The 16597-nt window shown below is 41.4% G+C and overlaps 1 protein-coding gene across 1 annotated transcript in view; it reads left to right on the forward strand.

The window, feature by feature from the left end:
- Positions 1-6424: 6424 nt before the first annotated feature.
- LOC311054787 (perforin-1-like) overlaps positions 6425-16597 on the forward strand; it is a gene marked incomplete at its 5' end in the record, with an annotated part of 31883 nt that continues 21710 nt past the window's right edge. Inside the window, one exon of the mRNA XM_084070791.1 lies at positions 6425-6595. Within this exon, the coding sequence (XP_083926917.1) occupies positions 6425-6595 (171 nt within the window). The remainder of the gene's footprint in view (positions 6596-16597) is intronic.

Here is a 16597-nt window from a genome sequence, read left to right on the forward strand (position 1 = left end):
AGTTTGAAGTTATAATGGGTTTGTATAGGAAGGGGGCGTGTCTGATAAAATGAATATCAAATATCTAAATAATGAATCAAGCAACTTAAAAACGGTCTGGGGGGCTCACAAAAGCCTGAGTAGACTATAAAATGACCCAAAGTTTTTTTGAAAGTGAAATATCCCTTTAAAACCAGGAAAGTATCTGTCATTTTTCGATTTTTGCATTGGCTATTCAAAAATCTTGAAAGTGTGAGAACTACTGGTTTAGAAGGCATAAAGTAGAAATAGGCCTCAGGTCTTAATGGGTTAATAGTATACATTACCATTATTTGTCTGTGGTGCAGGAGAGCCATATGGACATGTTACATGTTAACACAGCAGGCTACAATCTGGCACATGGTACAAGGACAACATGACCTGACACAGTTACACAGTGACAGCACAGTACACATAAGACATGTATAGGCTACACAGGAATACCAGGACCTCACATAGGGTACAAAGGAGCACGCTCACTGTTTGTTTACACTATGTATTATTTAAGTCGAGTTTATTTTAGCCTCTGACCCGCTTCTGTCCTTCCCCGAAGGCCTTTTTTGCCAGTCTGTCAGTGTAAATAAGAATGTGTTCCTATACTGGCCTGCCTCAATAAAATGAGGTCAAGCGAAGTCATTAAATGTGTGATGGCGTCACCATGGCAAAAATGAAGTAAACCGCCAAGTGGGTGATGCATTTTTGTATAACTTGAACCATAGCATTTGGGGGGATGGGAATTAGCTGAAAACAACAGATCTACAAGCTCACAACGTGCCGCAACGTGCCTCATTGTATAGCTTGTTATCAGTGTAAAAAATGTTGACCAAGAAAATACAGAGCCGACCCAGAGTTTACAACAACGTATCAAGGGGTTTACTTTTTAGCGGATCATTTGTTTTCAAAGTCTGTACACAACTAAACATTCAAAACTCACAACACTCAAAAACAGATTATAGACAAATAACATCACAACAAACAAACAAACAACATCAAACCTGTTACAGTTGATGTGGAGTACTGCAGTGATTCTCAACATTTTCATGCCGCAACCCCCAAAAGAATCATATTTGAACTGGGGACCCCTCACCCTGACAAGCACTTGTCAGTTCCACAGATAAATCCATTTGTTAATGTCTTATATTGACAATTTGGCCAATGTTTGACCAGTTTTTATACTGTAGTATAAAAAAAAAATCATGTCGGGACTCGACCCACAGGTTTAGAATCACTGGTGTAATGTACAGTTAATTGAATGTGGTCTGTATTGTGTAAGCGTTGCCCCTCGGTGTGAAACTCACTCCTGGATTGGAATCCCCCACCACCACAGCGCAGGTGGAACCGGTTCCCTCACAGCGGGAGGTGGAATGGTTCAGACAGTGTTTGCTCAACTGGTGCTGGTGAGCTGGAGGTTGTTGGTTTAATTCCAGAACGCAATGAAGTGTTGGAACATGATAACATGCCAGTGGCACTTTGAGATCTGTGCGTGTTGCATACCTGCATATTAAACCCACTCTGTTTTTCTCATTCATTTCACCACATGAACCCTTACCCCAGCGGCCCTATATCCTGGGCATGTCAGGCGAACAGTCAGCAATGCACAGATGAATGTTCTGCAAAAATAGCAGCTATTTTCACCATTTGACATACAATTAAGTATATATAGGGTTTAACCACATCAACCCTAACGTACCTATTCTTGGGCGAACTTTGGCGAAAATAGCAGATCTACAAGCTCAGGACTGCGGTTAAGTGATCTTAACTTTTAAAATGAACATGCAAGAAGCAACAATACCAGAGTAAGCACAGTGGTAGGATGTACTTCAATTCTGACATTCCCAGCAATGCAGGTATTTAAGGAATACAAGGTTCAGAACCTCAGGGTGTATAGACCAATTATTTGTTTACCAACATTGAGACTGGATGCACAGGTGATTGTTTCATGCAATCAATTCTCAACCTGTTGTTTCGGGACCCCTCTTGTGTGTTGGCTAGTGCTGCACGCCCTAGCGAGACCTGACAGAATGGGTTTCATTTGCAACCAGTATGACGCTTGCAACCAGTGTGACGTCGTCTGTTAAGGGGTCTATACAACAGATGGAGTATTCTCAGGTGTGTGTGCGTGCGTGTGTGTGCGTGCGTGCATGTTTCTTGCTGTCTTTAATTATTTCTGTACCAAACACTTACGTTCGGATCATTGTAGAAACACAGGAGTATCTGTTATTATCTGTTGCTGTGACCTTTGCACTCCATGCTGTTGAGGTCTTTGTATTGTTATGTGGTGGTGGTGATAAATATGAGTTTCTCTGAGCTGGCCTGTACTAAACACATTTAGTTGTTGTTAGTCTTGTTTACACAGAATGCTCACCTACATATTTCTCATTGCTCATTGTATTCATTCATAATTCAACTGCTGCAGGGGTGCAGCAGTTGATTGAGCTAATCGATTACATAAACTACATAGCACATAAAAAACAGCAGATCTACAAGCTCACAATGTGCCACACAAGCCTGCATGTAGATCAGCTGTTTTTACTATTTTGTGGGACACCTTTGTACATGGAAGTTTTAGGGGCATACTTGGTTAATCAGAATAATAATAATCCAATTAGTTAATTTGTCCAAAAATGTGTATGACTGTATTTTTCACCTCAATTCACACACACACACACACACACACACACACACACACACACACACACACACACACACACACACACACACACACACACACACACACACACACACACACACACACACACAGACACACACACACACATAATCAAAACACGCTTCTTGATTATTCAAGTACAAAAATAATCAAACGATCGCTAAGAAAATAATTAGTTGCATACTCGTCTGGGCACTCCTTACTATTGCTATCTTAACTTTAGTCCTTAAGGACATTCATTCTACATGTGGACTCTGACAGCATCAGCTAAATGCCTAGCATATGCATACAGCCACTATAGTTTAGTTAATTTATTTAACATGAGGTTTGATGTGGCTCACAGGCTGCCGTTAGATGTGTGACTGCAACATTAAACCAGGAAGGAAGACCAGAATATAGATTCTATAGGGAAGGCCACAGATGTTCTATCTAAAGGCAGAAGTCTGTGTGTGTGTGTGTGTGTGTGTGTGTGTGTGTGTGTGTGTGTGTGTGTGTGTGTGTGTGTGTGTGTGTGTGTGTGTGTGTCTTCAAGCTGGGCTCTGTGCATCAGCTGCTGTAATGAGGAAGCTTCTATACGCCACCATGAACTGTCTGGACATGTCCTGTCATCCTAGCCCTGCACATACACATGTGTGTGCGTGTGCGTGTGCGTGTGCGTGTGCGTGTGCGTGTGCGTGTGTGCGCGCACACACACACGCACACGTTCGAGAGAGAGAGAGAGAGAGAGAGAGAGAGAGAGAGAGAGAGAGAGAGAGAGAGAGAGAGAGAGAGAGAGAGAGAGAGAGAGAGAGAGAGAGAGAGAGAGTGTGTCTGTATGAGGGGTGGGGAGTCACTCGACCCCACACCCAGATTCAAGCACCAAACTAAAGATGAATAAGAAAAAAATATGAAAATCAAATACTGAGCTGCCGGTCCTAGATATCTGCACTGTCTCTCTGAATGAGTGAATGACTAACCTTGTCTGGATCAGGGCCCACTTCAAAATCTCAAAAGCCATCACGGCCTACTTAACACGGGCCGCGATCGGGCCGCACTCAACACAGTAGCCTGTCGTGTTAAGTGGTTAGATGGGTGGGCCGCATGCATTTTCAGAGCACTATGTTAAATCAAACGACTGTGTCGCCACTTGGACTAGTGGAGCTAACGTAGTATAGTTTAAGTTCAGTCAGACAACTCTTGGATTGGATTAGAATATATATTTATTAAGCAAGCTTGAGCATGGATATAGAAGCATGAGGAAGCATAGTTGGCGTCAGGACTCTGAATCCATTCACTCCCTGTAAGAATAACATTTTAATAAATGTTACATGCCAAATAGCATTTACAGGGAATGAATAAAGACCCCCATGGGGATCTAGAAACAGAGCCTACAGGTGGATGCATGCAGGTAAGCAGCGAGCAGCAGGATAACAGCAGCAGCAGCAGCAGTAGCGAAGCACGTCAACTCAGCTAGACAGGGAAGCCAGAGTGAGCAGGTAATAGCGCAGTACCTTTAACCACCCGACCAGGAGAAAGTGCATGTGACTAGTCACCTGATCGGCTGGCCCAATCCCTTGAGTTGCCTGGCCTGAACTAGCTCCGTAAACTGCGCCTCATTTCCTATTTATCGGTATCACAATGAAAACCAACTTTCAAGGTTTTATGTAAAAATACCATGAGATTTTGTGTGCTTTCTTTTTTTTTAATATTAATGTTATGTCATCAGTAAAGTGTGTTTATTTGGAGGCCCAGTGACTTGCAATATCCTCACGGCCCACCAGTGGGCCCCGGCCCGCAGGTTTGGAATCGCTGACATACTGTGTATGTACAGTCTAATCATTATGTATACATACAGTACATGCACAGTGAATATATGAATGAACACATCTGTCATCAATGAATGAATATGTACAGTCTATCAACAATGCAATGACTATGCAGTTGGATATACAGTACACGTATGCATGGTCTATTACCAATCTATCAACAAGGAGTATTATGATATATTATGAATAACAACAATGGAAACATGGGTTAGGGTCAACTGAGTCCCGATCAACTCCAACTATGGAGCTGGCCTTGCTCACCAGCTTGTTCAGTTTGTTGACCCTTTATTCAGTTTGTACACAGTGTACTCTCATTTAGACAAGCTAATCATTCAAATTTATCAAAGGACTCAAAAAAAGAGAAAGACTCAGCTTTAAACTGGCAGCCACTCACTCACAGAGGCACCGTAACTGCTAACAACACAGCTAAACCTGTTGAAACACATTCTCGTCTGTTTTTCTGTGACATGTAAGACGGCTGTGCTGTGTATGTGAGGTGTATTTTTAGTTTGTTTTCCATGTCTAACCATGTCTGGGCCTTACTTTGTGGTTCCACTGCAGGTTGGAATGCTGAGAATGTACGTATGCATCTTCTCTGGACAGCTTATTTTAAAGATATTCATTCTGAACAGTCAACACTGGAGCACTCAGCAGAGTGCAAATCAATGCCGGAGGGATGCCTTAATAATAAAAGTGATTTATGCAGTTTAATTTCTTCCTACAGCCATGAAAGAGTAGTAGTAGTAATAGTAGTAGTTGTTGTTGTATTGAGACGATTGTACATCGTCTCTCTACTCTCTCTCTCTCTCTCTCTCTCTCTCTCTCTCTCTCTCTCTCTATCTCTCTCTCACACATTAATTGTCAATTCGTCTTTACCATGCTATTCTCTCTGACTTACGACGGACTCAACAGCTCGTATAGACTCCTCAACAGCTCGTATAGACTCCACTGCACATCTCATAGCTAGAGTAGTTGTATTTTGTCAGGTTTATAAATGTAGTATGTAATACATTGGCTTGAATGAACTTGAATTTGAACTCGAACCCGCGACACGCTGTCGGATTACCAGCCACGTGCCCAGACGGTTACGCCTACCGTCGTCTGGAATCGAACTTGGGACCTCTGTGCCTTGCTAAAGGACACTTTGAAATGACATGATTGTTGATGGATACACATTAGTTTGTGGCATTGAACCTATAGCGTTTTGGTCACTAGACTGGTCTAGATCTAAAAATGGGGTTTGAAAATATTCTTTTCTATCTTTATTACCTTCATTTTGTCCTTGTAACTAAATAGGAAATTGTATCATCTTTTTATCATGCTAATGTAAAGGTGGGTAAGGATGGGTAAGTATTTTTGTTCCGTTTTTTTTGTATTTTTGTTTTCCTTTTGACATTCTGTTTTTGTTGTTGTCTAAATAAAAATATGTTTCATTCTATTCTAATGCAGGCTTAGACGGAGGACAGTCATACCATAGCATTCATTTCCTGGACTGCCATTGTTACAACAAGCAACCGGTTGTGTTGAATTGAGGGACAGAGCCACAGCACAAATATTCCCAGAATTAGTTTCTATTAGAAGAGAATTGTCTTTTATTCAGCCAAAATGATTTAAGTGGGTCTAATTCAGTAATGTGTTACATAAGTCTTTATCTTCACCACAACAAAGAGAACAGCTCTCACATGAGTTCTCACTAACAAACAGGATGTTTCTCTGAAACCTGTCTCTGAACAAGGTCCATGATACAATTAGATTCTCTGCCGTGTGTGTTCTGTTTTAGCATCACATTGTCCTTTGTCCACTTAATTGACATTTCCTGTCTCAGTGGGCTTCTAGGGACAATAGTGCAGCGATTCCCAACCTGTGGGCCAGTGTGTCCCCGGTTCAATTCCCAGCCGGCCGGACCATTTGCCTCACAGACATAAAAACCTGGATGAACTTTCTCAAACTCAACAAATCAGAAATCATCATCATCGGCCCCGACTCCCTCACCCGCTCAACCCAGGACTTCTCACTCAACATCGACGGCTCCTTTGTCACAACCTCCACCCACATCCGCAACCTAGGTGTCATTTTCGACCCTACTCTTTCATTCCTCCCCCACGTAAACCACAGTACCAAAACAGCATTCTTTCACCTAGGAACATTGCCCGTCTCCGGTACTCCCTGACATTCTCTGCTGCCGAAACACTTATCCACACCTTCAATTCATCCCGGTTAGACAACTGCGACAGCAGCCTCCATGGCATGACCTCCAAAACCCTCAGTATACGTTCAAAACCCGCCGGCTCACCAGCACCCGCTCCAGACACCACATCACACCAGTCCTCCATGACCTCCACTGGCTGCCTACTACGGCTACTGCTGCTGCTGATGCTGCTGCCACTACTACTACTGCTACTACTATAACTACTACTAGGCTACTACTGCTAGGCTACTATACTACTACTGCTGCTGCTGCTGCTGCCACTACTACTGCTACTACTACTATAACTACTGCTACTATAACTACTACTACTACTGCTGCTAATAATAATAATAATAACACTACACTATACAGCGAAATAAAGCCATTGTACATTATAATGCATGGTAAAGAATAGAGGGTTACCTACAGTACTGCAGTGTCTGTCTCTGAATGAATCATGGATTCAGAAAGCAGCTGAGACTCATTGTCATTGACCTCCACACTTCAGGACTGTGGTTCAGATAACGTTTCGGCAGGAGCTGTATGGAGACAGCTAGCACAGAGAAGAGAGAGGTAAAGAGATGAGTCACCACAGAGAGAGAGAGAGAGAGAGAGAGAGAGAGAGAGAGAGAGAGAGAGAGAGGTAAATATAGAGAGAGAGAGAGAGGTAAATATAGAGGGGAAAGACGGAGGTACTCGAAGCCAGTGGTTCTCAAGCTGTGGGAGGGGACGCCCAGGAGGGTCCCCACATAATGTTTTGGGGGGGAGGGTCCCCAGATGATAGTGAAGTGATAATTTAAGGACTTTTAAGACTTTTTAATACCGAAGCAAAATGAAAAGAAATGACAAAAAACCATTACTGCATTCAAAAGTAATTAACAAACCATACTATATAAACTGGTTAAACATTGGGCAAATTGTCAAATAATATAAGAAAGAGGGAACAATTGTGAAAATAGCTGATCTACAAGTTTGTTGGCAGCTTGTAGATTGTATATTTTCACAACATTTTCTGTGGAACAGAGTCAAACTAATGTAATGCCTCAACTCCTTCGATTCCAATTGCTTGTCAGCTGGGTGGGGGGTCCCCAGTTCAAATATGATTATTTTGGGGGGTGCCCAGTTCAAATATGATTATTTTGGGGGGTTCCCAGTTCAAATATGATTATTTTGGCCGGGTCACGGCCTGAAAATGTTGAGAACCGCTGCTGTAAGCAACTGTTTCTCAACGTCGGCAGTCCAAGTGGACTCTTACGGGTCTGAAACCCTCAGAGTGTACAAAGGGAACCAAATGTAAATGGGCCCATTTGTACACTCTCAGAGTTAAAATCAGATTTGGGTTCCAGTGTATATTTAAGTGATTCTCTACCTTTTTAATTTCAAGAACCGGTGCTGTAAGCAGAAAACAGAGAGATAACTAGAAAAAGTGCTCCTTGGAGCACAGGTCTCGGCCAGGTCAGGTAGGTTATTGTGGACCAGCAATGTTTGGAATTCACCAATCAGGATGGAATATGAAAAACTGTGTAAAGTGTCACCGCTATAACAGGCCCATGTGATGGACGGACGGATGGACGGACAGGACGCAAAACATAGTCTCGGCCATGCCTTTCGGCCTGGCGGAGACAAAGAGAGATATGGTACGAGAGACAACAATATGAAGAGTCTAAGCTAGAGAGACAGAAAATGATATAGTAGACAAAGGGCAGAGAAAAAAACAGAGAAAGACAGGGGGATAAATAAACGAGAGACAGAGAAGATGGGAAGAAAGTAATTCACTGTAGCTTTAGCAAAGGAAACAGAGCTTAGCATAAATGAATGGAGATGGAGACAAACAAAACCTGTAGTTTATTGAATGCCTTCATCTAAAGCAGACCTTTGAAACACGAACAGAACAGAACGTGTGTTTGTTTGTGCGTGCGTGCGTGCTTGTGTGTATCTTTTGGGGGACTATGCGATTTAACATATTTACACAACTGTCACAACATGGAACTGAAATGCTGCCGATAGATTTGATCAGTGGTGGAAGAAGAACTCACATTTTTTACTTAAGTAAAAGTATCAATACTGCTATGTAGAAAAAAAGAAAAAGTCCGGTATTCAAAATTGACTTGAGTAAAAGTACAAAAGAATTTGCATCAAAATTTACTTAAAGTACCAAAAGTACTCATTATGCAGAATGTCCCAATACTGCAAATTTTCAACTCTTATAGACTTTTTTTTTTAAATGCTGTAGGCTATATTTGAAAGTCACATTATATTGTAGATATAGGCTAAAAAAAGAACAGTGGAAATAGTCAAATAAAACAAAAATAAAATTCATTTGTACTCTTGATCATGTGAGTGGAGGTTTCCTCCTGTCTCAAATTCTCTGTTCTCAGGCAGAACACACAAAGGAGCCTCAGAGTGCGGTCTCACCGAACTTTAATTCTGCCTGAGGGTGGATTCTGCCAATTCTTTTCAATGGGAACAGAGCATTTTTTATTGCAGAAATCCGCAAATGGCAACAAACCGCTCCATTCCCATTGAAAAGTTTGGTGTGACCACACACCCTCATGTTGTTTATACATTGATATACGACACAGTCGTACAACAAAATACAACCACCCCAATTGTATAAGTTATACTGTATTAACATATACTCTACCACACAGATTGGACAAAATCATATTTTATTCATTAAAAAAAAGTTACATAGTGAGGCTTTAAGTGACAACTGACTGATGGTGAGTTGGCCTACAGATCTGGTTTACTTTCAGACTCAACCTTTAACCTTAAAGGAGCACTTCACCCATTCTCAACCTTATCCTCATATAATATGATGATGCAATTTAAGTCTCATTGGTGTGCTATATGAACAGTTCATAAACCTGCCAATGACATCATCGATGTGGATAATAGAAACTACAGCTTTTCTCGTCATTGAATGTTAGCATGCTGAAATAGAAGCCATTGTTTAAACGCAAGCCAATTCTAGCCAAAAAAAGAAGAAGAAAGAAATCTTACAAATATAGGTGAAGAATTCAGTAAGGTGATTGCATAATGGAATAAAATATACCTTGAAGCCATTTTAGTTTTCATTATGGTGCTATAAGGATGCTGTTTCTCTCAGGCAGCTGTTCCTGCCCTGAGTTGGCAAATGAGCGTCCTCATGGCTGCTTTGAGGGCCAGAGACTGGCTCAGTCAGTCTTGTGTGGGGAGATTGTGCAGCCACTCCCTTTAGGCAACCAACCACAGGCTAAATCAAACACCCTGACATTCAACGGTAACACACGCACGCACGCACATGCACGCACGTATGCACGTATGCACGCACGCACGCACACACACACGCACGCACGCACACACACACGCACACACACACACACACACACACACGCACACACGCACACACGCAAACACACACTTTTTGGGCACCTCTTATGCGCCATGATCCTGGAATTAGCTCCAGAAAGGCAATAAACTCGAAGCACTTAATCCCTTTGGGTGATTTCAAAAGTTTATTTCAGGGCGCACTCCCACCGCACTTTTATTTTACCTCTGGGGCTGAATCTGCCAATGCTTTGTCAATGCAAATGCGTGGATTCATGGTCTTGCGGATTTTTTCCAAGAATCCACGCATTTGCATTGACAAAGCATTGGCAGATTCCGCCCCAGAGGTAAAATAAAAGTGTGGTGGGAGCGCGCACTCAGACGTTAAAAGCAGAGGTCTGTGTTTTTCCTTTTTTTATTTATTTACTTTTTGTCATCCCTGCTTTTGTAAAAGACAGAACCATCTCTGTGGGACTCGCCTGGTTAAATAAAGGAGAAAGAAATGAGAAAATAGATGACGTTGTTGATTTAATGGGTTTTGTGTGTTACCTTGTGTTGTGTTTAAGGTATACGCAAACCAAATTTGTCATTCGGAATCTCAAAAAGGAACATGAGTTTAATATTGTATTAGCCTGTATAGTGTCATGCTAATCAAAATTATATTTTGCTTTGGGGGAAACATTCTTGTTTTGGGTCAGAGGATTTTACTGTGTCTGGAAGGCCGAAGCAGTCGGTAGCATACTCAAGTTCACTCAAGTTCCCTTAGACCTATGTTCCCTCAACCTCCCTCAGCTCTATGTGCATGCTAGACAGGTCACAGGTTATACTGCATGCTACACAGGGAGTCTCTCGTTGCCAAATTGCTGAATTGTCAGATGTTATGGACTTTGTCATGAAAGCAGTCAAGAAGCTGTGAAGAACACACTGCTCTACTTCACCATTCTGAAGTTCGATGGCTTTCACACGAGAACAGCGTTGTCTCGCATTTTGAAATCATTCACGTCTATTCAGGAGTTTTTTACTTGCCCAAAACTGCACAGAATTGGCCGCGAATTTCAGCGACGATGTTTGGGTTGTGAGCGGTACAGAATTAACAGTTCTATCATGCAAGGCCACAATGCACATGCCATTCATCTTTCTGTATGACAGAATGGAATGCGTTCTAAAAAGGACTACAGTAGTAATAATATGTGCAACAATTGTGTATGATACACACTTGACTTGACTTGTTGGGTTATTATTAGGTTATTATTTAACGGGTTTAAGCTGTCAACATTCTTAGGGCTTACATATACTGTAAATCATTATAATTCATATTTTTAACTACTATATAAAGCATGTGCACTTTATAAGTCTGGTTTTAACAAGAACCAAGGAGACTGCCATGAGTACAAAAGCCACAAAAATAGAAAAATCAAGTTGTCAGCATTCGCCTATGCAACTCTTTTAATAACACAGCAGAAGGAAATGGAACCATTTGTCAGACATGTGGGTGTGAAGTCTAGTGTACAATGTAGGACATTATGCAAGTCATGCTTACTGTAAATCGCTCTGGATTAAGAGCGTCTGCTAAATGCCTAAACTGTAAACTGTACGCTCAAAAGTGTGAACTTACTACAGACTACGTTCTGTTGACAGGCTCTTCAATGGTTTAAACCAGGGGTCAGCAACCTTTTTGACATGAAGTGACATGTTTTTATTTTCTTGATAGTCGAATGAATGAATGAATGAATAATTCATTCATTGACATTAACAGTCCTTCCTGTTCGTATTACGTCCTTCTTTATAACATACCACATAAATAAACATGCGTACAGTATATATATGAACAAAATAAGAACAAATAAGACAATTCCATTTTACATGTAAATGGTCCTCCTCCTCATTGACCAGGCCTTTTCAAGAAATGAAGCAAATGAAAAAAGAGATGTCATGTTGAAAGAGACGTTTCAGTTTCTCTGAGTCATCCAACCACACACATTCATACTTAGGATCTACCTTGTTATGTTAGTGTTCTTTTTAATGTGTTTAATTGTAATTGTGTAATTTGTTTGTTACTGTCTTAATGTAGTGTTTTTGTTATAGTTATGTTGGTATGGCTTTTTGGAAATGAGAGTATTTGTTAAGGGGATGAGGGAGGGGGTGGGGTGGAGGGAAGGTATGTGTGTATGTTTGTATGAGAGTGTTTTGATATTGTCATTGTATGAATGAATGAATGAATGAATGAATGAATGAATGAATGAATGAATGAATGAATGAATGACATTTTTATTTTCGTGTCATGCCACCATTTTGGCCCATCCCATATGGGATTATATGACACATTACACAGAAAGAAAACAAGACATTAACAGTCCATTAACAGTCCTTCCTGTTCATATTACGTCCTTCCTTACCACTTAAACATTAACATACCACTTAAATAAAACATAAGTACAGTAGCCTACTTATATGAACAAAATAAGAACAAAAAAGACAATGCCATTTTACATGTAAATGGCCCTCCTCCTCATTGACCAGGCCTTGTCAAGAAATGAAGCAAATGAAAAAATGTCATGTTGAAAGAGACATTTCAGTTTCTCTGAATCCTCCAACCACACAAATTCATACTTAGGATATTAAAAAGTCTCTGCCTGATAGAGTTGTAGAATGGACAATACAAAACAAAAAGCATTTCATTTTCAATTTCATTAAGATCACACAAACCACATAATCTATCCTCCTCAACCGTGCCTACATATCTACCCGTCTCAATATGAAGACCAAGTATGCCAGCCCTGATTTGAGCACATAGGCTTCGTTTCTTTTTTGACAAATGATACTGTACAATACATAATTTTCTGGACCATAGAATGCTTTATCTCACAATAAGTGCGGAGTTTGGTTTATACATATATCCAGTGCCAATATGTCCTTTACTTGTTAAAATTAATTAATTTATTAACAAAGTATATTTTATTACCATACTCTCTACTTCTTCTTTATTATAATAATGGTCCTCATACCCAGCTCTCAAAAGAATGTCATACATGTCCGTAGCCCATGCACCCTTGATCAAGATGTCCCACTCGAAGACCTTTCTTACAATTCTATTGGACTTCAGCCCCAATATTCCACAGACGTACCATGTGCACACTCCACCGTACCTCATTGGCTTCCCATCCCATATCTCCCATGATGTCCAGTGTGCCTTATCAATATTACGTTTAATTATAACACCACATAAAAAACTGTAAAAAGATTCTCAGGGCATATCTATAAATCATTATCATTCATATTTTTATGTACGATATAAACTATGTACACTGGCAGGCTATTCAAAAATAGCAGATATACAACCTGTGATGCTATATATTCATGTATTTTTTCTTTCACATAAATCTTCTCTTACCTGGCATAAAACATTTTCAGATGGGGGTCCGTGGCCAAATACATATCAATGTGCATGGGGGTCCTTGACATGAAAACATTTGAGAACCACCTAGGGGTCACAGACCCCCTGTTGAACACCTTACTGTATGTATTAGGGCATCCCTGCTTCATCTCTGTCAGCTAAGGGGTCCTTGGCCTGAAAAACATTGAAGACCCCTGCTAGCATTTACTAGCAGGGGTCTAGCAGTTATCCCTTGTCATGGGGCCAAGGGATAACTGGCGAGGCGCACCATTGCATCCCAACAGGTGACCCCACCAACATATTATGGCTGAGGGAATATAGGGTCTAACTTGGGATTGAGGAACATAGGTCTGAGGGAACATAGGACCTAATTTGGATGAAATAAAAACATTAGGTAGGCTATTGAGGGAACATAGGGCTGAAGGAACATAAGGCTGAGGGAACATATATAGTAGGCATTACCCCAAGCAGTCCACCCTCAATGGACTCTCTGAGCCTTCTGTCTTCCTGTCAGACTGTTGTAAATGAACGGGGGAAGATTTGTCCACTGAGCACATTTGCTCTTTATTTGTTCTCCTCTCTGTCTTCTTTCTCCACTGAGACAGATCCAACGGCCATATCGATCCAAGTTGACAGTGTGACTTCAGCAACCTTGGAGCTGACACACACACACACACACACACACGCACACATGCACACGGCCATGCACACACACACACACACACACACACACACACACACACGCACACATGCACACGGCCATGCACACACACACACACACACACACACACACACACACACACACACACACACACACACACACACACACACACACACACACACACACACACACACACACACACACACACACACACACACACACACACACACACACACACACACACACACACACACACACACACACACACACACACACACACACACACATACACATTGTCCATACGCAACAACATTCCATAAATAGCATTTGTTGAGCTAAATAAACATCTCCACTCAAGTCAAAGATCAGAATGTTTGTGTTATTTTCTGGGCATCAAGCCTTTATTTGATAGCGATAGTGGAGAGAGACAGGAAATGGCAGGAGATAAAGGGAAGGACATGCAGCAAAGGGCCTCGGGTCAGATTCAAACCTTAAATCCGGCTGTGCAAGGACTGGGGCTTAAAGACGTGGCGAGATGGCTTTTTGGGTCATTTTATTTTTGAGGTTTCAGTCTCAAAAGGCGTCTGAGACAATCAGAAGGTCCTGTCCCCTCAGGCTATGGGACGCTGGAATATCACTCACTGCAGCTGTGCAGCAGAGGGCTAGTGTTTGTGTAGCAGCACGCTCACACCGCCCAAGGGAGGGAGAGAGAGGGCCAGTGTGAAGTATGTTTGTACATTTTGAATTCCAGACTTTTACTTGTAACTGAGTATTTCTACAATGCAATATTGATACTTTTACTTAAGTAAGAAATGTGAGTACTTTTTCCACCACTGGTTACTACGTTGCTTATTTCTAACCTAAAATAATTGCTGATTAAGTTGAGACGTCTGGCTGTGCAACACTAGTTAGATGCTGGTTCAGTCAACCAATTAGATGATAGTTCAAGTAGTCATAGGCAGTGGTTCTCAAACATTTTAATTTCAAGGACCCCCATAACTCTGAGAGCGCACAAATGGAACAAAACGGATCCATTTGGTTCCATTTGTACGCTCTCAGACTTACAGACCAGTAAGAGTGTATTTGGAACCCCCTCAAGGGATCCTGAGGGTCCCTGGACCCCACTTTGAGAACCACTGAGTTAGATGATGATTCAAGTGGGTCAGTGGCGTGCACAGACATTTTGAGGGGCAGGCGCTCAAGTAAAATAAAAGGGGCACCTTGTGCGGCGCGTGTATTGCAATATTGCAATGTAGAAGTATTGGTTAGAAGTAAAAGTCCGGAATTCAAAATTTACTTGAGTAAAAGTACAAAAGTATTGGTATCACAATGTACTTAAAGTACCAAAAGCAAAAGTACTAAAGTATTTGAAAATAGCCGATCTACAAGCTCACAACGCGTTGCGATGCGACGCGTTGTGAGCTTGTAGATTGGCTATTTTCAAATAACCTAGGTATAGAATATAGGGCTTAAGTGGTTAATGTAGGTTTTATAATGTAATAATTTATATCTGCAAAGTAACTAGCAACTAAAGTTTTCAAACAAATGTAGTGGAGTAAAAGTACAATATTTCCATTGAATGTTTTCTGAACGTTGTGGTCAGAACTCTTCAGAGACACCGCTCTTCTTACACTAGAGTCTAGTGTAAGAAGAGCGGTGTCTCTGTCTAGTGACTACAGTACGTTCACCTTGTTAACATACTGCGAAACCATGCTGTGTTTAGGTTTATTATATTTAGACAGGGTGTATCAGCTAGTCTATCTTATATATTTGATGCCTGCAGTGGCGTAACGAGGCAACAGTTGGCCGCGACATGAGGTGGTCACAGCGGGCCCTCATGCACGGACTGTGCCCGGTGTGTGAACTGTGCATGAACCGCGCGGTTTCTGATGGATTTCTGGGTTTGTGATGGATTTCGGGTACCTAAACAACGGTTTTGTAACCGACCAAACAGTACTGAATGAAGGAAAAACACAGAAAACGGCCATAAAAGTCAAACATCTATAACGGTCATTAGAAATGCTTAATTAAAATAACGACATAAATTGCGACATAAAATCAACCTTGGTTAACAATTACAATGTTTTTTTTGGATGGGGAGGGGCCCCTAATGCAACTGCGTTGTCTGCGTGACGGTAGTGACGCCCCTGGATGCCTGTGTACGTACAGTATTCTGCATGCTTAGATACAAAGTAAACATCAAATCCAATGCTAATTGTGATTCAGACGGGTCCAGAGTGTGCTTCAGTGGTATTAAAACTGTGAGGCAGCTGGCTGGAGCCATTACTTGGTTTTAATAATGGAGTCCAATAAAGGCCTTCAGCCAAAAGGCTGATGATTGTCTTCTTTGAACCTCCTATTCATCGTTTGACATGAAATCCATATTCCGCTATATGGCAGTGAGTCCACTGCTCTCTCTGTCCAGAATCCTTTATTAAAAGTTTAGTCACCAAAGCCTTCAAGCTGTCATTACTTATTCACTGCAGAGTCAGCGCCAACATCGGTTCACTCTAAGTGAATTGGGAACATTATTTAATCTTGGCTTCAGTGCAAC

This window comes from Gymnoscopelus microlampas (assembly GCF_963454915.1).
Source record: "Gymnoscopelus microlampas genome assembly, chromosome: 11".
In the NCBI taxonomy this organism is placed as follows: Eukaryota; Metazoa; Chordata; class Actinopteri; order Myctophiformes; family Myctophidae; genus Gymnoscopelus; species Gymnoscopelus microlampas.